Source organism: Zootoca vivipara, chromosome 2, assembly GCF_963506605.1.
Source record: "Zootoca vivipara chromosome 2, rZooViv1.1, whole genome shotgun sequence".
In the NCBI taxonomy this organism is placed as follows: Eukaryota; Metazoa; Chordata; class Lepidosauria; order Squamata; family Lacertidae; genus Zootoca; species Zootoca vivipara.
The window spans coordinates 42,386,205-42,411,707 of record NC_083277.1 but is presented as its reverse complement, the minus strand read 5'-3'; the positions used below and the strand labels follow the sequence as shown (position 1 = coordinate 42,411,707).

Sequence of the window (25,503 nt, the reverse complement as noted above, 5' to 3'; positions counted from 1 at the left end):
AGTTCCCTTGTTTTCTGATATCCTGCCTCAGGGATGCCTCACTTTCCCCCATGATCAGGGATTGCCATGTGCAGCTTAGTTACATCACTTGAGTTTCTGTACTCCAAGTCTTAAAGGCCATACTTTGGGGGGGAAGGTGTTCACGTAAGAAGCATGGTTTGGGGCCTTCATAATTAGAAGGTAGCAGTTGGGCAGGAAACATGTCATGTTGTCAATAAAAGTAATTATTAGGAAATGGGGGGGGGAACCCTGGTTTATCGATACCTGCAATTTGCTATGCTTTCCATGTCTTCATTCCAATACTTTTCCCAAAGTTGACATTTCTCTGAACTGTAGATTGTGGGATTTGTCTTGAAGTTTTTCCTGTTGATCTACTGTGTTCCAGAAAATGCTTGTTAGTTATATGCTGGTAAAATCTACTTGCATATCTAACTTGAAGCTTTGCTAATTTCCAGTGTGCTTCATATGCAACTAGTGCTGGTTTATAACCTGTGACCCTCCAGATGTTGAACGTCTACTATCATCCTCCATAGACCATTGGCCATGCTGGCTGGGCTGCTGGGAACTGGACTTCAGCAGCATCTGGTGGGCCACATGTGTTCCACTCCTGATTTGTAAAACTGGAAATGTGTATTAACATGTGGAAAAGATCTGCCCAAAAACAGATCTGGACCTTCCTGTAACTTGATGGCTGCTTCTCCTCAATACACTTTCTTTGGGTCTGAAGTTTCTTCCATGATCCTGTTCATCTCCTGTAACATCCCTGCTTTACTCTCTCTGAGCAAGACAGCCAGTTACCTGCAGTTATCGCAACTGCCAGCATTTTAATCTGGTCTGCTGTCCCAGCATTTCTGGATGCTGCCATTTATCTTCAGTTTGCTGAACATCCCTTGAAGAAACTCGCTGTGTAGATTATGTAATGCATCCTGCGAGAGAGGGGGGGGAGAGAGATGCACTGAACAAGAATTTGCTGACTGCAATGAAAAATACTCTGCACTTATTGGTCAGAGCTGTAGAATGATGTACCTTGGTGCTTGTAGATTGAAGAAAATTTTGAAAGAAGAAGTGAGAAGAGGAAACATTCACAGGAATCATCAGGGAAGCAATAGCTGAGTTCTGCCCATTACAAGTTAGATGCATCTCCTGTGTGCGTACATGGTGCCTTCAGAATGTATTCTGAGTTGAGGCTACTTTTAAGTGTGAAATGTATTATACCTCATTTAGCTATCTCTGGTCTGTTACTATGTATTCCCCATTTCTGAGCAGTGAGATGCTTGTAGTCTTTGCTCCATTTAGAAATATCCACACAGTGGCAAAGTAGAAGTAAGCAGTTGCCTATAAAGTATATGCGGGCAGCAGATCTACTCGTCCTGTACCAGATTTCCAGAGAGAAAGAGAGAAGCTTCTGCACTTCAAGATGCTTCACTTTCAGGCAATCCTTAATTCTCAGTCTCATAGTTTCCACTCCTCATTCAAACTGCAAACTAGTTTCAAATTGCTTCTCTGTTGCTTCCCCAGAGCTGGAGTGCTCACTTCCTGGAGAGGGATTCCCAGCAATCTAGGAAGGGTTAGCATTGTTTTGTTCCTGTCTATTGCAACTCTCCAGTTGGCCTCATAGTGACCAGGATGTCTCAAGTTGTCACACACTCTGTACAGTACATTCAGTACTCCTTGATGCTGCTTGTATCAGACAGAGATATGGTTTTGTTAAAAAAGATGAGTTGGCATGGTTAGCTGTTGGCTTGTGTGGTAAGGGTTGCCCCAATTGTTTTCTGAGCCTTTTTTTGTGTTTCCAGGACATAAAAAGCTGCCCTAGTATCCTTAACACAAATCTAGAGGGAATTTCATTTCAGAATAAGAAACTTCAATGTGTCCAGAGGGAGATTGTTTGAAGAAAATATCTGACATTTCTGTGTTTCCTTAAACAGTTCTGATTAATAATACTTGAGTAAGCAGCATTGTGCATTTAATTTCCAGATGCTTCTTTGAAATTGTGATTGAGAATATTCGTATTGTGAATTGCATTTTTATATAAAACGTAAGGTTTGGGGCCTTATTTAGGCTCTGAGGAAGATATTCTAGGAATGCAGCTTTATGCGATCGCTATGGTGAAGAAAGCTATACTTGTTGAATTTCCGCTTGTGATGTAGTGTTTAAATTGTGGGTAGAGAACCCAGTGCCCTTCCAGATGGGGTTGGACTCCATCTCCCATCAGCGCCAGAGAACATGGCCAATGGTCATACAAAATCTGTTCAGCAAAATCTGGAGCACATCTGGGTGGGATAGGCTGCTCTGGGAAACCAGAAGAGAAATTCTCTGTGAATTGGGCAAAATGTGTGCTTATGGTTATTGCCATGGTAAAGCTTGAGAGAAGTTTTGTTGGCTGGTGTTATAGAAACTTAAATTTGCATCTTTCGAAGAGAGCAATGTGAGTCTACTGTTTCAAAGCTCTGCTGTTTCACAAATATTTCGTGTATTTACCATGTTTATAGAATGGTTTTCTTTCCGTTAGATCGCCATGGGCATGGTTTATATATTATAACACAGAAACGGCTTACTGTGTAGGGGATGGGATACAAAAGGAATGGGGAAGAAGCAGAAGAAGAAAATGCATGTACCAATCTTGTGTGGTGTCAGCATTTGCATGGTCAGGCAAATGCTGGAGTTGAATATGGCTGACATTGGCCTCTTCTTTAATTTATATATATATATGTATATTTTGGGGTTGAGGGGTCTTACTTACTTTACATGGTAAATAGACTCTCTGGGTGAGATAGCTTCAGCCTCTGCTTCCACATCATCTTCCTTCTCTCCAGTCCCTCTTGGACCCACTCTGGCTCTAGGAGAGGCCCAGAAGCATTGGGAAGGGAATTCCCTTTGCTTAGGTTTTCCTGAATGAGTGGTGAGGGCAGAAGTCAAACCAGGGAGCCTAGATTAGTGCAGGTGTTGGTCCTTCTCTTTCATTGCTGGCCTCTTGTTGCCATCACCACCCATCCAGAGTAGTGGAGCCTTGGAGATAAAGTGGTAGATACTCTGGAGTTCTTCTCTGACTCAGGCCAGAGAAGTATTTCCCTCTTGCCTCCAGTACCATCACAGGGAGAGGGAATGAAAGGAAGAATGCCTCCCATCCTTTTTTCCTCTACAGCCACTGACTCTCTTCCTGAAAATGCCCCCCCCCCGGGTCACCATCTCCTTTCCTTGATGTAGTTACATTTGGTCTTAGAGCATAACTGGTGAGAAATGGTCTGGAAACAGTCCAGGGGGCATTTTCAAGGGTAGGGCAGGGTTTCAAAGCATTGTTTGTGGTCTTGAAAAGTATATGTTGCATACTGGGATATACTTGCCTTCTGCCTCTTGTTCATGATTTCCAGTGCTTATAATTTACCATTTTTAAAAATCTATTTTTGCAGTTGAGGTAGAGCCACCAAGAGAACAAAATGGACCTTGATGTGCTGAACATGTTTGTAATAGCGGGAGGCACCCTGGCTATCCCAATTTTGGCATTTGTGGCATCCTTCCTTCTGTGGCCTTCAGCACTGATCAGAATATACTACTGGTAAGTTGTTCAGAATCCTGGCTCTGATTGGTGTTGCCTTCCTAGAAAGCATATGTACTTCCAAAAAAAGTTTGCCACAATTAGAGTGAATGATCAATAGCCCTTTAAAAAAATTATTTAAAAATCAGTCCCAGTTCTTTGGGCAGCTGATTGATTGCAGCCTATTTTCCATATGATGTTTCAGGAGCACCTCTTGATTAACGCCAATGATCCAGATTGAGGAGGAACCTTCCACTATTCATGCAATAATGGAGGCTCATCCAAGATCGCTTCCGTTCTGCCTTCCAAATTGGTAGACATGGAATTGTGTGGCACTGCAGGATGCAGTGAACTTCCTAGACCCCACTGGAAAACATCAGGAGGGTTTATGCCTCATTCCCTTCTTTCCCCCTGCCTGAACTCCTTTGCAGCCCCCAGAGGGGCTACAGAGAACCACCACCATTGAATTGTGGGTGTTGCCGGAAACCGAATGATCAATAGTTCTTAACTTCTGAATGACCAGTAGTTGCAAAGGCTTCCTTTCCTTGATCCTTCTGTTGTTTAGACTCCTGCTTCATACAGCACCTCCCCCAAAAGTCAAAGGTCCCCTTTGGCAGTGGTGTCCAATGTAGCACGGTTAGTTCATTGTTGGAAGAGGTAATTGGACAAAGCCCGGTGTGCATGTAGAACAGCTTTGGCCAACCTGATGCTCTCCAGCTGTGCAGGAGCTGTGTCAGGTTGATGAAGACTGACTTAGAACCATTTGGGAGCACGGAGCTCCTTCAACTTGTCCACTAAACTCGGACTGCCTTAAGCTGCCCAAGAGGATAACGAAGCCTTTTCTCATCACCAGTGCTGATCAGATAGTGTTTGTTTCTAAGCCTGCTTCACATATTCAGCTAAACTGGCTCCTCTCTAGGCATGGCCTGGAAGTATGAAACACTTATGGACTCCCACCATACTTGTGGTGTTGCATGATAAAGGATATAGACAGAAAGTTCAGTCTCTCCCCTCGACCACCTCCTGAAGGCTTCATCTGCGCATACAGCCTCCTCATAGCAACGCAGGAAGATGACTTTCACTAAGTCAAACTACTTGTCCATCTAATCCAGTATATTGATTTACTTTATGTATAAGAGTGCTTATAAGCTCCTAGTAAATATGGCAATGTACACTAAAATGCCGTAACATAAAACACAAGGCCAACGTACTTCTTAAAATACATGTATTTTCTACTCTGTCTGCTAGCAGCTAGCAGGGCCTCAGGTAGAGGTCTTTCTGAGCACTTGCTGCCTTTCCTCCTTCTTAAATCGGAGGTTCCAGGGATGGAGCTTGGAACCTTCTGCATATAAAGAAGGTGTTCAACTGCTGAGCCAACCATAACAGTTGTCGTGTATGTATGTTGTAGGTTAGTGGAGTCGCATGCACACTCATTAACACTAGACTAGGGGGTGTTTAAGGGACACGGGTGGCGCTGTGGGTTAAACCACAGAGCCTAGGGCTTGCCGATCAGAAGGTCGGCGGTTCGAATCCCCGTGACGGGGTGAGCTCCTGTTGCTCGGTCCCAGCTCCTGCCAACCTAGCAGTTAGAAAGCACGTCAAAGTGCAAGTAGATAAATAGGTACTGCTCTGGTGGGAAGGTAAACAGCGTTTCCGTGTGCTGCTCTGGTTTGCCAGAAGTGGCTTAGTCATGCTGGCCACATGACTTGGAAGCTGTACACCGGCTCCTTCGGCCAATAATGCTAGATGAGCGCCACAACCCCAGAGTCGGTCACGACTGGACCTAATGGTCAGGGGTCCCTTTACCTTTACCTTAGGGGATCTTCGGCCCTCCAGATGTTGTTGGACTCCCATCAGCCCCAGCCAGCATGGTCAGCAATGATGGGAACTGGAGTCCAACAACATCTGGAGGACCAAAAGTCCCTCCCTGCCTTCCAGCTTCCTTATTATGCTTATAGAGGGGCTGCTAAGTCTACATATGTATGTCTAGATGCATAATCTTTCTTAACTGATTTTTAGATCCCTTCCTGTACAGATGGTTATTGCTACGGCTGTTCCATTAATGTAAATGCTTCTGGGAGAATTCTGCATTATCTTATTACCAAAGCATTGCCTTTGTCGCCTGTTGCTAGGCAGGCCTTTATTACCCCGCTTACTCTGGCTGACTCGGAGGCTTAGCTCCCCATGGGCGCAGATGTCATTGGTTCGTTTCTGAGTGGAGATAAATTGCTTGCCAGGAAGGTGCATCAATCAGTAAAGCTATTTTAAATGCCTAAGCAGGGGAAATTGTTACAAAGGGATTAGAGCGGCGGCTCAGGTTGTTTCAGTAAAGGGAGAACTGTGAAAAAGGTTGGTGCAAGGGAAAGCGGGAGAGGGTCACGTTGTGATTTCACAACCTTGTGGGAAGGAAGGCCTGGGATGCCAGGGGCTGCAGCTCAGGGTGGAGAGTCTGATTCATATGTGGAAAGTTCCAGGTTCAATTACCAGGTAGGGCTGGAGAAGACACCGGGTGTTCCTAAAAAACAAGTTAAAGTGTGGCAGTTGCGCTGCGGTCTCTTGCAGGGGGAGCAGGCAGTGGTGTCTTGAATTTGTTGCAGAAATGCTTTGCTCTTGTGCTGAGGCTGCTGCGTTGCAACCCTTCTCCTTTGTCCTGCCCCTGCTGCTGTCAGGTACTGGCGCCGCGCCCTGGGCATGCAAGTTCGATACGTGAACGACGACGACTACCAGTTCTGCTACTCCTACCGAGGGAGGCCTGGCCACCGGCCCTCTGTGCTCATGCTGCATGGATTCTCGGCCCACAAAGATATGTGGCTTTCTGTAGTCAAGGTACACTTCTCCTTCTCTATGAGGAAATAACAGTTTCACCTGGGAGGGACAACGTTCTGCTCTCGGGCTAAGTTGCAGCCAATTCCAGTGTGCCCTTGTCACTTCTCTATGACTGATTTGTGCAGCATCAGGTGTATGTATTACATCCCAAAGGTGGAGAATCTGCGGACCTACGTATGTGGTTAGGCTCCCATCAGCCAAAAGTTCAGGGATGCTGGGAGTTGTAATGCAGTAACTCCCAGAAGGGCACAGGCTTCCCACTTTAGACCAGGCCCATGTGAATGTTTTCCTTCCATCAGCGCTGCTACAGGGGAAGTACCCATGTGACATAAAATACATATATTAGTGTGCCAGCAGTGGGTTCCACTGAAGATTCCACCTAAACATTAGGAAGAACTTCCTGACAGTAAGAGCTGTTCGGCAGTGGAATTTGCTACCAAGGAGTGTAGTGGAGTCTCCTTCTTTGGAGGTCTTTAAGCAGAGGCTTGACAGGCATATGTCAAGAAGGCTTTGATAGTGTTTCCTGCTTGGCAGGGGGTTGGACTGGATGGCCCTTGTGGTCTCTTCCAACTCTATGATTCTATGGTTTGTGCTATCAGCCATGCTGAAAAAGTAAGGGGTGAATCAACCTTGAGGATAAGTTCAAATGGTCCACTTGGTTGGGATCATGCCTGGCTTTCACCATGGGAAAATGTAGGTACTATTTTCCTGACCACCCACATGTTCAGTGTGGAAAGCCAGCTGCTCAAAATGAGCATCCTACGGTCGTCACTGTTAGTTCTGTGGAAAGTTTGGGCTGTCACACTTCTGCATCTACTGCGGAGCCACCTGTGCTCAGAATACTCCTTTTTTTAATCCCTGTGGGGCTGTTGCTTGCTAACGGCAAATGAATTATTGTGATAAGATTAGGAGGGGAGGTTGCCGACTTGCTTACTTTGGGATCAGCCTAAAGTGCCTTTAATATATATATATATATATATATATATATATATATATATATATACACACACACACACACACACACAATATGCTGAGGATATTAGGATTCACACAGAAGACTTTGGGGTATGGGCATGTGTGTATGCTTCTCTCCCTCTCTCTTTTATAAGAATTCTCTTCATATATTTTAGCTTTTAACGAACAGCTTGCCATGGGGCCAGTGTTAATACAATTCATCCATTGCCAATGCAGTGCTTGCTCAGCTCCACTTCCACCATGATGGCAGTGGTTGGAAATTTGTTCAGATTTGCTTCTGGTGTGATCTCTCCTCCATCCTAACCACACGATGCTTGTTTCCCACAGTTCCTTCCAAAGAACCTGCACTTGATTTGTGTTGACATGCCTGGCCATGAGGGTACGACTCGCTCATCCCTTGATGACTACTCAATCTATGGGCAAGTGAAACGAATACACCAGGTAATAAATACTCCAGAAATGACCCTGGAAATGGTTGGGGAGTTCTCTCTGTTCCACTTTCTTGAGTCCATGGACTGATTCATAACTCAGTGTTTGGAGGTGACTAGTGTTTTGATGTGGAGAGTTTGGGCAAGATTAAGCAATGTTGTAAAGAGTGATGGGAGATGGGTTACAGCAAAACCCTGGAGATATATCCCAATATTTCAGTACAGCGACTCTCCCTTCTGAAAGCTCTCTCCTTCCTTCCTTCCTTCCTTCCTTCCTTCCTTCCTTCCTTCCTTCCTTCCTTCCTTCCTTCCTTCCTTCCTGGCCAGCAGACATGCTAGCTATTTACAGTCTCAAAAGATTCTCTTGTCTGCATTCTGACTCTCAAATCCTTAATCTCTTTAATTCTTCACATTCTGTCCTGTGAAGATCCCTGTGATCGAAAGAATTGGTTTGCAGGCTGTAAGGTGACTGTCTGTTTCCTCCTTTACAAAGGGAAGAGCTCCAATTTGAAGGGCTGTCTGCTAAAAGACTGGCTTAAAGGAAAAAAAAATCATGAGAGCAGGAAGGGCCTTGGCATTACCCAGTGAGCACCTGCACAGCAGACTCAGCCACCAGGTGTACAGGACTTCTGAACTGCCAGGCAGCATGGCCTTCCATCCTATGGCAAGATGGATATATTTTTAAAATTTAAATTATAGCAACTGTTTCTAAACTTGCATTTATACATATACAATCAGCACATGGTAATTTAGTGTTGGCACATTTCCCTTTCCCCTTTGGTTATATTTAAGCGGCCACCCTTCTGACTGGGTGAGTAGTCAGTTCACATTTTAACTGTGGGGTTCCTCTGTACAATGGTACCTCTGGTTACGAACTTAATTTGTTCCAGAGGTCCGTTCTTAACCTGAAACCATTCTTAACCTGAGGTACCACTTTAGCTAATGGGGCCTCCTGCTGCCCCTGCGCCGCCGCTGTGTGATTTCTGTTCTCATCCTGAGGTACAGTTATTAACCTGAGGTACTACTTCCAGGTTTGCAGAGTCTGTAACCTGAAGTGTTTGTAACCCAAGGTGTTTGTAACCCAAGGTACCACTGTATTCCAAAGGAATTGAATTGCAGAGCATGGCTAATATCTTCCGCTTCCTTTCCCATCTCCCATACATCCGGAGTTCTGAGAAGTTATCAAAGAAGTAGCTTCTTTACCTTGTAAAAATGCCCCCCCCCTCCTTTCTGTCAGCAGCTGAGCTGCTAATATGTGGCCCGCTTTTTCAGACTTGTTTATGCTCTCAGCATTTCCATAAACATAAGTGGATCAAATGTATTAAAAAGACGATTCAGAGCCAGGGCCTGAGAATCAGTGGACAGCCATCAAACTCTCTTAGCTCTCAAGCTTTCCCTCTGGTAAGATGTTTGTTTTCAGTTGCTTTGGGCCTGTTCATAAGATGTGCTGGTTTTCCTGTCTGTCCACTGAGTAGTGTTGAAGGCTGCTGTTCTGAACCCCTGGGGACAGAAACCCCATTTGCCTGAGGGCTAAAATGAAGGGTGAGGAGGGGCGCACCCACAAGTCCCACCTACAGTGTCACTGTGGACGTCGAGCGCCTATTCAAACCTTCCCACGCTGGCCACGCACGCCCTGAAGGGAGATTAGAGGACTCAGCAGAGTTTACTTAGAATCCTCCCTGTGATCAGGAGCCTTGTCTTAACAGGGTTCCGGATCTCAAGGATTCTATGTTCATTCCCTCAGACACATGTAGACATCCTCATCAGATTTTCCCTCTCAGCATGGGAAGGGAAGGTCTGAAGTGAAGCTGACTTTCATGGGGATGTTGGGGGTGGGGGCTTCTTTGTGCACCCCTCCCCTCTTTTAACTCCACACGCACCGAACATGCCTAGAAGCCCCCTTCAGACCTTCGTGACTGATGAGCAAAATTCTCCTGTGGGGATGAGGGCAAAGAGGATGGGTTTGTGTGCGCACAGAGAGCCAGCCTGGCGCAGTGGTTAGAGTGTCAGAATAAGACCTGGGAGACCAAGGTTTGAATCCCCACTTGCCCATGAAGCTCGATGGGTGACCTTGGCGTAGTCACTGTCTCTTAGCCTAACCTACCTCACAGGGTTGTTGTGGGGATTCAGTGAGAGGGGGAGAAGCATCTACTCCAGCTTGGAGGAAAGGTTGGATATAAATGAGATAAATAAACACTACCCTTTCCACATATTTACTCTGAATACCTGAAGAGGGTTTCAATGCCTGTTTTTAGCTTTCCCAGACCTAGGATAGAATTTAGCTGCTGTTAAAGTTGCAGTGCCTGCTCTGAGGCCTTTTCTCTCCCCAGCACAGGTAAGCCACACTAATACTTAATACTACTTAACACTACTAAAAGAAGAGACAGGTAGGGCCCTGCGCATAACCTAACTTCCTCTGGGCTGCCCCTTAACATCTGTTATGGTGCTGAATCTCATGTGCTATTACTTGTGTGGGTATTAATTTCCAAGCCAGTTCCTCTCATCTCTCCCAACTCTACGGCAGTTGCTGCCTGTCCCATAGTAACCTAAGTGTTGCTTTTTTTATCTTTTCAGTTTGTTGAATGTATCAATCTGAACAGGAAACCCTTCCATCTACTTGGAACTTCCATGGGCGGAAACGTTGCAGGAGTTTATGCTGCTCAGTACCCAGCGGAGATCTGTAGCTTAAGTCTTGTATGCCCTGCGGGTGAGTGCCACAAATGAACCTCGCCTCCCGAGGCAGGAGATGTGTCCACGGTCCATGTGTCTGGTGAATTTAAATACTCGGTGTCAGGGATGCTGGTGGCTACCCTCGAGTAACGGCTCTCCACACCGTCGTGTCTTTAAGACTTTTATTTGTGCATACTTATTTACAGTGCAAGAAATAGGGGAAACATGACTGTTCAGTCTTCATCAAAATCTCGCAATGGCGCTTTCCGGCTACGCGCCCAGCAAAGTAGTTTGGGGACCCCAAAGCGCCGCCCCTTGTTCCTACAGGAGCTGGCACACCTCAAATCAGGCATTGGGGGAAAAGGGCACCTGTCCAATGCTCCACCGCTGGCCATTTCCTGTATAGGAGCTCTAGGCTGCAGTCTTAGATGCAGCCAGAGCCCTGTACCGACTTGCTCACTTCCTCCTGCCCTTCACTGGACCCGCTGCTGGAGCTCTGACTGGTTGAGGAGCTGGACTTTATGATGGGGGGCTGTTCTCTGTAACTCCGCCCCCTTACATCCGGGATGTGCACCAACCACAGGAGTTGATTGGTTCCTGACCTGGTGCTTTGGAAGACAGTCTGCTCCTGTCAAAGGTGCTTTGGCTGCCTGGTGGAATGGCCACCTGACATGGATGCTTTAGTTGAGATTCCTGCATTGCAGGGGGTTGGATTAGATGACCGTCAGGGTCTCTCTCCGCCCTATGATTCTGTGATTCGGGCTGCAGTCAGTCTAAGCCCCCTTCTGTTCGCCAACGCCGCCGCCACCCGCCTCCCAATTCAGTAGTGGTGCCCGCCCTGTGGAACACCCTCCCATCAGATGTCAATGAAATAAACAAGTATCAGACTTTTAGAAGACATCTGAAGGCAGCCCTGTTCAGGGAAGTTTTTAATGTTTGATTTTTTATTGTGTTTTTAATATTCTGTTGGGAGCCTTCCAGAGTGGCTGAGGAAACCCAGCCAGATGGACAGGGTATAAATAATAAATTCTGATGCTGATGATGAAGGAGCCAGGCAAATCTTCCTGGGGAGAACATTCCACAAATGGGGAGCTGCTACAGAAAAGGCCCGTTCTGTTATAACAGACACATGGCTGTTATTGGAAAGAGCAAATCTCTGTCTAACTACCCTCTTCCTAATCATAATGTCAACGCGTCAAAGTGCTGAGCATCCTGCAGGCACTCCATCAGCAGCAGCACCCAGCAGTGTTTGGGAAACACAGCTCACCATGAGTCTGGGTCACCCTAGATGAAAGGTGGCCGACACGGTATCCCCCAGAGCAGGCATAGGCAAACTCCGGCCCTCCAGATGTTTTGGAACTACAATTCCCATCATCCCTAGCTAACAGGACCAGTGGTCATGGATGATGGGAATTGTAGTCATCTGGAGGGCCAGAGTTTGCCTATGCCTGCCCTAGAGCTTGGATCGCTGAACTCCTGTCAGTCCCAGTCAATGGCCGGGGATGATGGGAATTGTAGTCCAGATACATTTGGAGGGCTCCACCCTGGCTATCTTTGCCTTTGATATGCCAAGAGGAATCCAAACGCGCAGGAGGTGCCTTGGTGACAGCCATGTGTGCAACTTGACGTGTCATTTCACCCTACATGACGAATGTGGTGGTTCTGTCCTTGGGAGGTAAGATCCTTCCTTGCTTGTGACTTTAAGAAATAGTTGGCAGGTTTTCTCTGGAAGGATTGTTGGAGGATTTAAAAGCTCGTCAAGGCTCCTATTGCGTTGCTTCTGGAGCTCAGCATATGGCTGTTCTTCTCTTTTTTCCTACAGGGCTACCGCCTGGCAAGGAAAGCAAATTTGTTAAAACACTGAGGGAGCTGAAGGAGTCTGAGTCCCTCAGCCAGATTCCCCTGATCCCATCCACCCCAGAGGAAATGGCAGAAATGTTAAAGCTTTGTTCTTACGTACGCTTCAAAGTGCCCCAGCAGGTGAGAAGTATGAATGGCAGTTGTTGTTTAGTCGTTTAGTCGTGTCCAACTCTTCGTGACCCCATGGACCAGAGCACGCCAGGCACTCCTGTCTTGCACTGCCTCCCGCAGTTTGGTCAAACTCATGTTCGTAGCTTCGAGAACACTGTCCAACCATCTCATCCTCTGTTGTCCCCTTCTCCTTGTGCCCTCCATCTTTCCCAACATCAGGGTCTTTTCCAGGGAGTCTTCTCTTCTCATGAGGTGGCCAAAGTATTGGAGCCTCAGCTTCAGGATCTGTCCTTCCAGTGAGCACTCAGGGCTGATTTCCTTAAGAATGGATAGGTTTGATCTTCTTGCAGTCCATGGGACTCTCAAGAGTCTCCTCCAGCCCCAGAGGTGCCCTTAATTGGGAATCTTCTGTAGCTTCCCCTCCCCCACCCCCACCCTAAGGCTGTTCTTCTTAAGTCAAGGCTGGTTGCTGCCTTGATAAACATTTGATTAAAGCAAAGTACAATATCCCCTCCTCCTCCCTCCCTCCACCCACCTAACTGGTTGGCTTGTACCGATTCTGAGGTAACATGCATTTTAATGAATAAATTCCATTTGTGAATTGCTTCCTATGAAGTTCCTTAAAGCAATTTGACAATGAGTACAACAGCAATAAAAACAAGAAGTGTTTCCTATGTAAAAATGAAACAATTTCCTATGTAAAGACAGTTTCAAATCTAACATATCTACAGACTGGGGTTAAAAAAATGAAAAAACAAAATCCAGTTATAGGTCGTTGAAAAAGGAAGGGCTTCAACTACTATTTATGAATGAATTCTGTCCCTTTAATCCAGTGATGGCGAACCAATGACACGCGTGTCAGACATGACACGCAGAGCCCTCACTGCTGGCACGTGCCCCATCAGCCCATTTGTGCTGTTGCTACTTGTTTCCCCCCCACCCCATTTGTTCTCCCACCCCTCCTACAGCTTGTCTCCACTGTTAAAACCCGGATCCTTTTGTTGTTGTTGTTGCTGGTAGCCAGAGGTTGGTTTTTAACCCTTTCTGTGCTGTTTTTCTGGTGCTTTGGCAGACTATGATTGGGTGTAACAGTGGTCATTTTTTAACCTGTTCTGTGCTGGTATTTTTGGCGCTTTGGCAGACTAGGTCAGTGCTGCGTGTTAGTTCCAGCGAAGGTATTATTCGTCATTTATTTCTGTTCTCTTTCCCCCCCCAAAAGTGCAGCAGCTTTGGGGCACCCCCCCCCCAAATAAAAAGCAAAGCAACTTTTGCACCCCCTAAAAAAACCTCCAAAACTTTGGTCAGCAGCTCCCCCCAAAAAGCTCAACAACTCTGGGCACTTTGTGATAAATAAGGGGTTTTTGGTTTGGTTTGGTTAAATAATTAGTTTTTGGTTTATTAAATACAGTTATATATTACAATTATACATTTTTTGTTATTTAAATTATAAATATCACGAAATTATGGGTTTTTTCTCGAAGTGACACACCACCCGAGTTATGCTCTGTTTTTTGGCAAATTTTGACACACTAAGCTCAAAAGGTTGCCCATCACTGCTTTAATCCTTAAAATTTTAGTTCAGCACCTGTACAGCTGCTTCCTGGTCCCTAGGTAGGCTTGATAATAGAAAGTCCTATTTTTTCCAACTCAAAAAGCAAAACCCACCGTGAATCAGTATCTTAGTCACAAATCAACTGTACAAATTGTAACACTTGGAAATTAACACACTCTTGTACACCTCCTGTTTAGCTTTCTGGTTTCCGAGCTTCAGATATAATACCTTATCTCAAAATCCATGAGGTCTAGTGGATTTTGAAAGCCATAGATTTGAACCAAACCCATGGTGTACTGATAAATTTGGAAGTGTAGGACCTCATCACAACAGCCTCCAAGGAGAGTCCAGGTTAAGTAACACACTCACGCAACCTAGCAAGGGACAGCCCTACTTTTAGCGCAATGGCAAATATAATAGGATTAGCACAACTGCAACCCTATACGCAGCCTCCTGGGAGTGCGCTCTGCTGAACTCAGTGCCACTTGCTTCAGATTGTGTTTTAAGTTTTCACCTGGTTGGTATTGCTTTCCTTCTCCGCAGCATTAATTCTTCCCCACCTTTCTCAAGATATGTGCTGAATGTTCCTTAGTAGCCATGTGGGTGTTTGTACAGAGAGCAGATAGGTGCTATATGCAAGATTGTTGTTGTTTAGTTGTTTAGTCGTGTCCGACTCTTCGTGACCCCATGGACCATAGCACGCCAGGCACTCCTGTCTTCCACTGCCTCCCGCAGTTTGGTCAAACTCATGTTCGTAGCTTCGAGAACACTGTCCAACCATCTCGTCCTCTGTCGTCCCCTTCTCCTGGTGCCCTCAATCTGCAAGATATGATTTTTAAAATTGGGAAGAACAAGTGAAATGGATGTGGTGTGTGTGTGTAGCCTGTTCTGAAGATCCAAGCTTTCCCTGACAGGGAAACCTGATTTCCCTTGAAGTCTGAGCTGCGTGGGTTTACACAGGGCAAGCAAAGTGCGAAACAATTGCTTTTAAAATTGCACAGAGCTGTGATTCATTCTCCCCTCAGCAATCTTTCCAAAGGAGGATTCAAACTTTTTCTATGTGGAAGATTTGCCCCCTTCTGCCTTACAGCTTGGATGAGGAACCTGAGGCCCTTCACCTTCCCCCCTCCCTTACCAGCGTGCCTAGTGGTCGGGGACAATAGGAGTTGTAGCCCAACAACTTCTGGAAGGCCTCAGGTTCCCCCGCCATGCCCTACAGATTTGTAACCCTTAGTTTGAGTGTGTTCTGTGTTGGCTCTCATCCATCTATCAGCTGCAAAGGTTCCCTGCCTCTACTTGCTGCAGTGCATCTCCAAGCGGATTTACTCCTCTGCTGCTCAAGTGTTCAAGAGTCCTGATTGTCTGCATGGATTCTGTGGTGTGTCCAGAAAACCGCTCCTACTGGGAAAGAGAGGGGCAGCAGATGGCCATGGTGTGCTTGCCCTGTTACGTAACATAGGGACGTAATAAGAGCCCCGCCAGTGGCCTGTCTGGTCCAGCATCATGCTCTCTCACAGTGCCTAACCAGATGCATATGGGAAGCCTTGCCAGCAGGACCTGAGCGCAGCAACACTCTCCCCACCTGGTGTGGAGAAGCACGATGCCTCTGACGGTGGAGGCAGAGCATAGCCATAGTGGCCAGAAGCCACTGAGAGCCTTGCCCTCCACAAGCCGTTCTTCTAATGCGCCGTTTTGTGTTTGTAGATCCTGCAGGGCCTCGTCGATGTCCGCATCCCGCACAATGACTTCTACCGCAAATGTAAGTGCATCACATCCTTTCTTAGATGGCTCTAGCTTGGGATTGGAATGGGTGCTTGTCGCTTCTGTTATCTGAAGGTGCAGTCTACACCCTGGGTTGCCTGTGATTTGGTTTTAAGGCTCACGAGACGGCAGCTTTGCCCAGTATTGAAGCAGCACACAGGTTAAAAATGTCTTTAAGGAAATGAAACAATGGGGATTGCCGTGGCTTTGTGTAGGAACGAAAGGAGAACTCTTCTGCCTCAGACCAAAGGTGCACCTGGTCTTAGCATTCGGTTGCCAACAGAAACCAGCCATATACCCTTGGGAAGCTTGCAGGCCAGAAATGAATCTCATGGTCATAGACAAAGGTGGAGAGAACCTCTGGCCCTCCAGAATCAGTGGGATCACAGCTGCATTCACACGTGGGGTTTATTGCATTAGTTCAACTGATTGTAAGGCTTGCACTTTGGTCCCACTTTCTAATACAGTGGTACCTCTACTTACAAATTTAATGCGTTCCGAACGCACATTTGTAAGTCGAATCCCATAGGAATGCATTGGGAGAAAAAATTCGTAAGTCGAAGCAACCCTATCTAAAAATTCGTAAGTAGAAAAAATCCTATCTAAACCACATCCAAGATGGCGGACGGAGCTCCATTCATAAGTAGAAACATTCGTAAGTAGAGTTATTCGTAAGTAGAGGTAACACTGTATTCTTTTCGCAGTGTGTACTCCTGTTCCACTGCTTTTCCACCACCATGTTGCGGTGAACGTCATTGACACATGTCATTTCTCCATGCTGTCCTTCCCCCTCTAAGTTCTGCCATTCTTCTAGGCTATACCTTTTGGGCATGACTTTCTGTGCTGAAATAACAAGGCACTTTCATGTCAGTCCAACCGCCCTCCCCCCAAAGCATGAGCCTTGAAATGGACAGGGAGTACTGTGCATGCCGCCTCATGGCTTGTCACGTGAGCGACTGGAGTGTGAACCTGTGGAAAAGGCGGGAAAACTGTCGTGCAGAACTCCCGCAATTTTCTGGGTTGAGGGGTCTGCAAACTGATTTATGTTTTCTGGGGCTGGTGGGGATTGTGGTGCAACAACACCCAGGAGGCCACTGCTATTGCAGATACTTTCCCCTGGAATCGAGTATTATCAGATCAACAACCTCCTGGATCTTGAGCTTCTGTTTGACTGTTGTGTCTCACAGCAGAGGTTTGGAATTGCAGGCTTAGGGGTGGAGAACCTGTGTCCTCCAGATATAATTGCACTCCAACCCCCATCAATCACAGCCAGCATGGTCAGTGGTCAGGGGTAATGGGAATTGTAGTCCAGCAACTTCTGCAGGGTCACGGACTCCCACCTATGGCCTAAACCAGACATCCCCAAACTTCGGCCCTCCAGATGTTTTGGACTACAATTCCCATCATCCCTGACCACTGGTCCTCTTAGCTAGGGATCATGGGAGTTGTAGGCCAAAACATCTGGAGGGCCGCAGTTTGGGGATGCCTGGCCTAAATTATATGAGAAAGTGTTGGGGTGGGTGGCGAAGAACAGGACGTGGGGATTCAGATTTTGATGTCAGCCACACATCAAGTGTCTTTGAAGAAAGGGAACTTCCTCCAAAGTCTTTTGCGCACATCCCTCTCTGGCAAGGAAGGTTTTCCTTTTGTTATTTATGCTGTGGGAAATCTTTTTCTTTCTTCTGCTGCTTCATTGACCCAAACTGCATGATGGTTTTCTTCGGGCAGGGAGATAGGAGTAAAAGGTTTAAAAACCCAGCTCGTTAAAATTTGAGTTCTGTGCACTGAAACTGAGCTAGACTGATATTTTTTTTCTCTCCCTCCTCCTCCTTTTTCCTCTTCTGGAAAGTGTTTTTTGAGATTGTAGATGAGAAGTCCATCAGCTCGCTTTATGAAAACATGAGCAAGATCAAAGCTGCAACACAGATCATCTGGGGAAAGCAAGATCAGGTGCCTCAGCCAATTTGTTTCCACTTCCCTCTCCTCTCCTTTCCTTAGTGCAATACGTAAAAATAAATTAGAACAGCAGAGTAACCAATAGGGAGAGCAGGGAGATAATGACGGCAACTTAAAGATTAGCAAACATGCTATATGGTGTAAGACCAAACCTCACTTCGTCAGATTAAGAAAGCTGCATTTGCACCTGTCTTCTACTGCTCATTTTCCTGCTATGTAATGTGCAAGAACAAAAGACCCCTGCCTGCTCAAGTGCACTTTTGTCTTGATTAAATGTAGTGGGAGATGAGGGGATGATATTGGATGAGAGAATTGCACATACAGGCAGAGGAGAATTTCGTTTGGTCCACGTTTTTAAGGAGACGGGCGTAATTTGTGCCTCGTGCAGATCAGAACACCATTATTCTTTGGATATCCCCCTTCTAAAAAAAAAACTTAAAATTGTAAAAATACAAATGCATTTTTGAGTGAAATACATTTAGAAATGCATACGCTGAAGTAAAATATGTATTTAAATAGTGAAATACATATTTAAATACAAGTTTTATGAAGTTAAAAATAATAATCATGGGACAGAACTCGCTTTTGAATGAATGAGCGCATTCAAACTGCAGTTTTCCCTCTAATAGAGCTACAATTCCCAGCACTGTTAACTGACTATAGTTCCCAGAATTTTTTGGGTTGTATGTCTGTGTGCTATAAAAATATGGAGTGTACATAGACTCAAGCTGCAAATCTCCATTGGACACGCCAAACTCTTACATGTGCTCAAAGATTTCCCCATTCATTTCAGCAGAGGTAGCAGACCCGTGCGCACATTCCTGTGTATAAATTTGCTGGCTCCATTGAATTGAATGGGTGTGTTGTGTTCCCACACCTGTACAAAATGGTTGGATGAGGGATGAGTGAGGGTTGTATGATTAAAAAAGAAGAAGGTTGCGCTGTATACCAATTCACCGCGAGTTCCAAATGTGTTTTGAGAAAAGGTACCATTAGCACAAGATCTGTAAGTTGGCGAGAGAGAGATGTTGCCATGACAACTAAAAGGGGGAAACTCTGTTCTACGGGTTTTCTAGCACGGTTAAGAAGAAAGCTGAAAAATGTTAACTATGGGAAGGAAATGAGGGGAATGTGAAGAAATTATCAGTGAGTAGGAGGAGGAAATGATTGTGCATGGAGGAGCACCGGGGGGACAGGGGGTGGAGGGCAAAGCTGAATATAAGCAAGGCTGATTTGGATGAGAAGATACAGGAATTGGTTTGGGGTCTAAGGATATGTGGTGTTCAGAAAACCTCCAACTATCATATCCTATTTCCTGCTGGTAGTTGATCTCTTTCTCTTCTCCCCCAGCATGCATGTCCCTAGTTGCTGGGCAACTGCAGCAATGCTGGAGCTGGTACAAATCAGCCCTGCAAGCTGAGATATTTTTGGTCCACAAGAGTTGACCATGATGAGCTGCTTCAAATGTCAAGAAGTTCCGACACTGACAGCCATTCTCATGTGCTTATGCCACACACATAGAATGAAATAGCGTGATTGTTGAATGGGGCAGACCTTGGCTACAGATCTGCAGGCAAGGAGGAAATCTGTGGGGAACCGAGGGCAGGGCAGAGGTCTTGGGAGATAGGGTTGGGGTGGGGTGTAGCAGGAGACCTGAGTTGATGGGGGGGATACACCAATACAATGTTTGGGTTATTTATTAAATTCAGGTTTAGTGCTCAGCTGTCGGGAGTGTGAGTGTCTGTCTCTTTGTTTTTGCACCCCTATTATCGCTGGTTTCCTCCTTCAATTTGGTCTAGTGTTGCTCAGCTAAGGTTTTCATATGGGCCAAACTAACCGTGGCACAACTGGATCAGTTAGCAGTTGTGTGAATGCAAGAGTGAATGGTAAGAGTGTGGGGGCCCTGATCAGAACTGGGGTGCAGCTTTGATACCTCCTCTGGAATCCAAATAAAGATCACATACAACAGCCCCCCCCCAAGAAAAAACCCACATGCCCTTGCTATTTGCATTGGGAGTTCCATTAGACCCAACTTCGTTTAAACGTCAGTCTTAATTTAAAAAAATCAAAATGCGTCATCCTCAAGAGGCACATTATATCACAATGCTAGCCTTTATTGAATGCTTCTTCTGACAGTTTTTTCTGATCCAGGCCAAGGAACTGAGCAAAAGGTTGCCCCCTGCTTCCCCTTTGGCATGTCTCCACGGTCTTTGACAAGCATGTCATCCACATGAGTGACACCAGTTCCTCTTTTGTTGAATCCTTTTTCTCCTCGTCTAGGTCCTAGATGTTTCAGGAGCAGACATGCTAGCAGACTCGATTCCTGGCTGTCAGGTACACATTCTGGAAAACTGTGGACACTCGGTAGTCGTGGAACGGCCCAGGAAGACGGCAAAGCTCCTCCTGGAGTTTTTAGCTACGGTACAGAATATGGATCACAATAAGAAGCTGGCTTGAAATGCCCACTGTCAAGTTGAACCCTTAAGCTAGATGTTTCAGTTATGATGAAATACTGCTGATTTGATCAATTCTCAGGGGTCTCATACAGAACTTGGTGACTGTGCCAAAATCCCTGAAGAAACCAGATTAATCGATATATTTAATTTGTAGGACTGCCAGTGAGGTGGCTCATGGGATACTGAGAAAACTTCTGATAACGTGTGTTGATAAAGTCCAGTAAAGTTTACATTATCCAGATATTTTGGGTGTAGTAAAAGAGCCATCAGATTTATGACTCTAACTTTTTCGTTCAGGCACTTTCCGTCTATTTTTTTGATAACGTGTCCCACTCCTTTCTATCCAAGTTGGGCTAGATAACATGCATGCTAGCTAGACAGAGTCTGGAGAGCCTCTGACCTATCTTATCTTGCCAGAAATGTACCCATTTCTTAGACTGTCTTTGGTAATTTTTCATTGAATTGTAAATCTAGTGACATGAAAAGAAGCTGGAAGGACAGATCTTTTGGATTCTTTCTGACTTTAGTGAATTTCTTTGCAAAGTTCCTGAATTATCCGGAAAGTATGTACCCTGCATATCCATTGGCCTTTACCTTTAGCATACATGTAATATAATTATTTATACAACATATTAACTAGACTATGACCTCAATTCAGAAAATTCTATATCACAGAATGTACTGGCCACTCCTAGGTTTATGCAGCTGTGTTATGTGATCTAGCATAATATCTGGCTAATTGGAATGTAGATGCCAATGACATTCATCTTGAAACACATAGGAAAAATCAGTAAGTAGCAAAACTTCATAGACTGAGAGCGAAGGGATGTTCCTGCCTCTTAGTATATATGGCCTTGCATGATAAATAATTGTTACAAATGACTCTTAGGATCCAGGTGGTTGCTAAAGTGCTGTTTATGCCTCTCATCAATTTATGATTTCAGCAGAGAAGGAAGGCAATGCGTGAAATTCAAAGGGCACAAACGTTTTAGAGAATCTGCAACTCTGCAATGTTTACACTGATTTATTTTGGATGAGTTTTTGTATCCCTCAAGAGCTCCGTTTCTTACGTTTGTACTGCCTTAATAGTCGGTATTGCTGAAATATTGGTATAATCTGATTTGAATCAGGAAAGGTTTTTTTATGGTTGTAGTATTCAAACAATTTTGGAGTAACTGGTTTCGGGATTCAGACTCAAGGGGAAAATTCACTGACTATGTACTAAACAAACACACACAGCTTAGGTCTACTGAAATCAACAGGACTGTTCCTGATTCAAGCGGTTAGCATATTCCCTGTGAAAAGTGATCTTTCTGTGCAGTCAATAAACCAAGTGGAGCCATTTCTGGAGCCATTTTTTTCCATCTAGATGGGACTTTCTCCAAGCAATAATGCTGTATGTAGATAGATGCACAAGTGATCCAATTCAGGTTAAAGTTGGGATGAGCTGTTTTCTCAGCTCTTTTCTTAATTGTTTGTTCTGCTGAGTTATTTTGATGTAAATAATTGAGTTTCTTAATGAATTCTGTGAATTCTGTGAATGGTAATGTCTTGGCTGGGGGAGGGAGGGGGGAATGTCTACATGTAAAAATAAAATCTAATTAGGGTACTCTAAAGTGAATTATTTATCAGATGCATCTTCAAGTTTATTGGACAAGAGCTTAGAAAATATGACCAGCCTTCTTTCTTCTAGGTATTTGTACTCATTTGCAGTTTCAGCTCTTTAGCCGAGTGAAGTTTCTGAACCAGGTTTGTTTCGTCTTCTTATTTGTGATGCTCCTTTTTAAAAAACAAAAACAAAAAAAACCCACACACATTACTGAGGTTTCTGAAAATTTCCCATACCGAGAAACACACAGCAAACATCATTGTCAAGTCTAGCTATAATTTACAGTGAGTGGTACTTAGGCAGTAGTGTAGTGGTTGGGAACCTGTGGCTCTCCAACAATTGTTGGACTTCAGTTCCCATCAGCCCCAATTGGCATGGAGAACAGCCAGGGATGATGAGAGTTGCAGTTCTGCATCATCTGGAAGGCCACAGTTTCCCCACCCCTGCTGTAGCCTACTGTATGCTTACTCCAAAATATCCCTAATAAGTCAGTGGATCCATTCCAAAATACGCTGCTGACATATTGCAACTTCAGAATAATTTTGTAGGCACACTTTGATTCTCAGCGTTCCTTCTGCTTTTCTATGGGGCTGCTGAGTTCATGGGACCATAAATGTAGTTGTATGGCTACTCCATTTATTCCCCAGTTGTAAGTGCTAAAGGTTTGGTTTCTTCTAATTTGTAAGTATCTGTGTATTTTTTTAAACTTGCATTTACGACTGCCATAGCACCTTTTGAAACGTGATACATGGCATCCCTGTGTTTGAACCACTGCTGGTCTATCTCAGTGTTTCCCAACCAGTGTGCCTCCAGATGTTTTGGGGCTACAACTCCCATCATCCCTAGCTAGCAAGACCAGTGGTCAGGAATGATGGGAGTTGTAGTCCCAAAACATCTGGAGGCACACTGGTTGGGAAACACTGGTCTATCTCTTGCACAGGTGGGAAAGGAAACGTTCCACCTTTTTATTCGAGGGGATCGGAAAAATGTGTGCTTTTATCCAGTAATCGCTTGATCAACATTGCTGCAACTGATGGGAATAAAAACAAAGGGTGGTATCCAACTAAAACATACTTAGAGTAGACTTGCTGGGATTAATGGAGATACCAACTTAAGTACATGGATTTCAGACAGTCTGCTCTGAGTAGAACTTGGTCAGCTACCACTCAAAGAGACTGGTATCTTAATGCCTGCAAAAACCAGAGGAGTTAGAATTTTATTTTATTTTGGTACGGCTTTCAGAAGTCAATGTCGTGTCGGCAAAAGGACTTACTGTAATTAAAATGTAAACGGAAATAAAACTCTAGTTCTCTTTTAAATGTTTTCATAATACTGGGACCTTATTCGGTTTGCAATCCACCCCCTCCAAACTAAATATCCTCACACTATAGATAGTCTTGATATGCTATAATGCTTGTTTTTATGCTTGGATTTAAAAAAAGAATGTGAGTGCATGTGTGAATGGACAGCAAGTGCAAAATGGGGAGAAACAGGGGAAGGAGCCTCCGGAGACTGGCACTGCACCCCCTACAGGGGTGTAAGCCTTGGCAAAGGCCTATTGATGCCAGCCTCTGGAAACAGTTCTGGGTAAATGGCACCCTGTTTGTAGGCAAATGGATCATCTACATCCAAACCTGTTTAATTCTATTCCCTTCCTGGGCCATTCAGGTAAAGAAATGCGGAGGCCCTTCCAGACTGCCTCTTATTTGGGGGGTGGGATTCAACTGCATTCAAGCAAATTAAAGGTAACATGGAGGTCACCTGCAACAAACCCATTTCCCTCCAAAGACCAGACTTTTTGCGATAAGGAAAGTGACAGGGAAATGCAGTGGAGCCCATGGGATAGCATTTATTTTGAAGCAACGTTGTCTAACCTCCCCACAAGCAAATCGTAGCGAATGCTCATTAAATAAGAAACGTCGTCTAGCTTCCCCGCGAAAAAATCCAGATGGATGTTCTTTTTTTTTTTAAAAAAAGACATTTTATTGAATTTTCCAATTAAACATATTTAAACAATAACAAAACAAACAACCACAAACACAACATAGACATCATAAACACAACATTTTTCTTCTAAACATCTTATCAATTATTACAATTTTCTTTGCTCTGCCGAGCTTTGACTTCCCTCCCTCCCCCCAGTCAGTTTTTTCCTGTCCATTCCTATCCTGCAGTTTCTTTATTCCTTCTACAGTATTTAAAGTCAATTTGTAGGATTTATTTCAGACCCGCAAGTGTCTTTAAACTTCTACAGTTCTTCTCCATATAGTCCACAAATTTACTCCAGTCCTTTTGGAACTTTGACTCTCCCTGGTTTTGGATCCTGCTAGTCAGTCTTGCTAATTCCGCATAGTCCTTCATTTTTGTCTGCCACTCTTCAATCGTCGGTAACTCCTGAGTTTTCCATTTTTGGGCTAACAAAGTCCTAGCCGCGGTTGTCGCATACATAAATAATACTTGATCTTCTTTCACAATCTCCTCTCCTATAAGTCCTAATAGAAAAGCTTAAGTTTTTTTGCGGAAAGTATATTTAAAAATCTTTTTCAGTTCATTGTATATCATTTCCCAAAATCTTTTAACTTTTTCGCATGTCCACCACATATGATAAAATTCACCATCCTTCTCTTTACATTTCCAGCATGTTTTACTGCTCATCCTATACATCTTAGCTAGTTTTACTGGTGTTAAATACCATCTATACATCATCTTCAAGACATTCTCTTTCAGGGCAGTACATGCAGTGAATTTCAATGTTTGATTCCACAATTTCAACCACGCATCATATTCAATATTATACCCAAAATCTTTTGCCCATTTTATCATCACATCTTTTGTCAATTCATCCTTCGTATACCATTCTAACAACAAATAATACATTTTTGACAACAATTTTGTTCTGCCTACCAACAATTCTATTTGAAATTTGGACCTTTTATCTTCAAAACCTATTTTTTTATCATTTGTAAACACATCATTTACTTGGTGATATTGCAACCATCCAGTCAAAGAGTCTTTAATTTCATCATAAGGTTTCAGCTTCCATCCTTTTTCTGATTTCCTCAGAAAAAGAACAGATGGATGTTCAATGCAAGTGCCACGGGACTACGTTTAGTTAAAAAGCAAAGTTATTGACGCTCAGGAATAATGCATAACCTTCACTGACCAATCTCTTGTGAAATGGTAGCACTTCAGTACTGCGGCAAAGCAGGATATTTGGGTTTAATGCACCCCGGGGGGAGGGGGGAAGTGACCGAGAATAATTCTTACTCTGGGCGTGTCCCTGTTGCAGAACTTGCTGTGAGTCTTGTATGAGAGAGAAATGGGCATATTGCTTTACTGAGATCAGTCCACAGAGGAACCGGCAACATCTCTCTCCCCACCATTGTCTGGTTTTAAATCCCCGTGGCTTAGTGATCCTTATGGGGATGCTGAGCTAAATTTTGCATCAAATGCCATAACGTGTTCAGCCTATTAGAGCAGGGATGGAAATTCTGCCTGTGTCTGTTAGCGGCTTTTTGCTCCATAAGTGTCCTCTCTTGTAATTAAAGTGATTACAATAGATTTAATCCTTAACTGTTGTTGTTCATATATGCACTGCTAAGAGCTTAATGAGAAGCTGTCCAGTTCACCAGTGACAATGAAAGGGCTTAGATTTTTTCAGGTTGGAGCATGTAACTGTTTAAAGGCCTGCCTCGCACAATTTATTTAAGCATGACATCACCTTGACCTCTGTTTCACCTTTCTTGCTGTTCCAAGACTGGGCT

General features: G+C 44.5%; 1 protein-coding gene across 1 annotated transcript in view; it reads left to right on the top strand.

The window, feature by feature from the left end:
* ABHD6 (abhydrolase domain containing 6, acylglycerol lipase) overlaps positions 1-23,737 on the top strand; it is a 29,626-nt gene extending 5,889 nt beyond the window's left edge. The window contains exons 2-9 of the mRNA XM_035106408.2: positions 3,411-3,556; positions 6,205-6,361; positions 7,664-7,777; positions 10,339-10,471; positions 12,257-12,414; positions 15,662-15,716; positions 17,568-17,668; positions 19,955-23,737. Of these exons, the coding sequence (XP_034962299.1) occupies positions 3,438-3,556; positions 6,205-6,361; positions 7,664-7,777; positions 10,339-10,471; positions 12,257-12,414; positions 15,662-15,716; positions 17,568-17,668; positions 19,955-20,131 (1,014 nt within the window). The 5' untranslated portion in view covers positions 3,411-3,437 and the 3' untranslated portion in view covers positions 20,132-23,737. The remainder of the gene's footprint in view (positions 1-3,410; positions 3,557-6,204; positions 6,362-7,663; positions 7,778-10,338; positions 10,472-12,256; positions 12,415-15,661; positions 15,717-17,567; positions 17,669-19,954) is intronic.
* Positions 23,738-25,503: the final 1,766 nt, after the last annotated feature.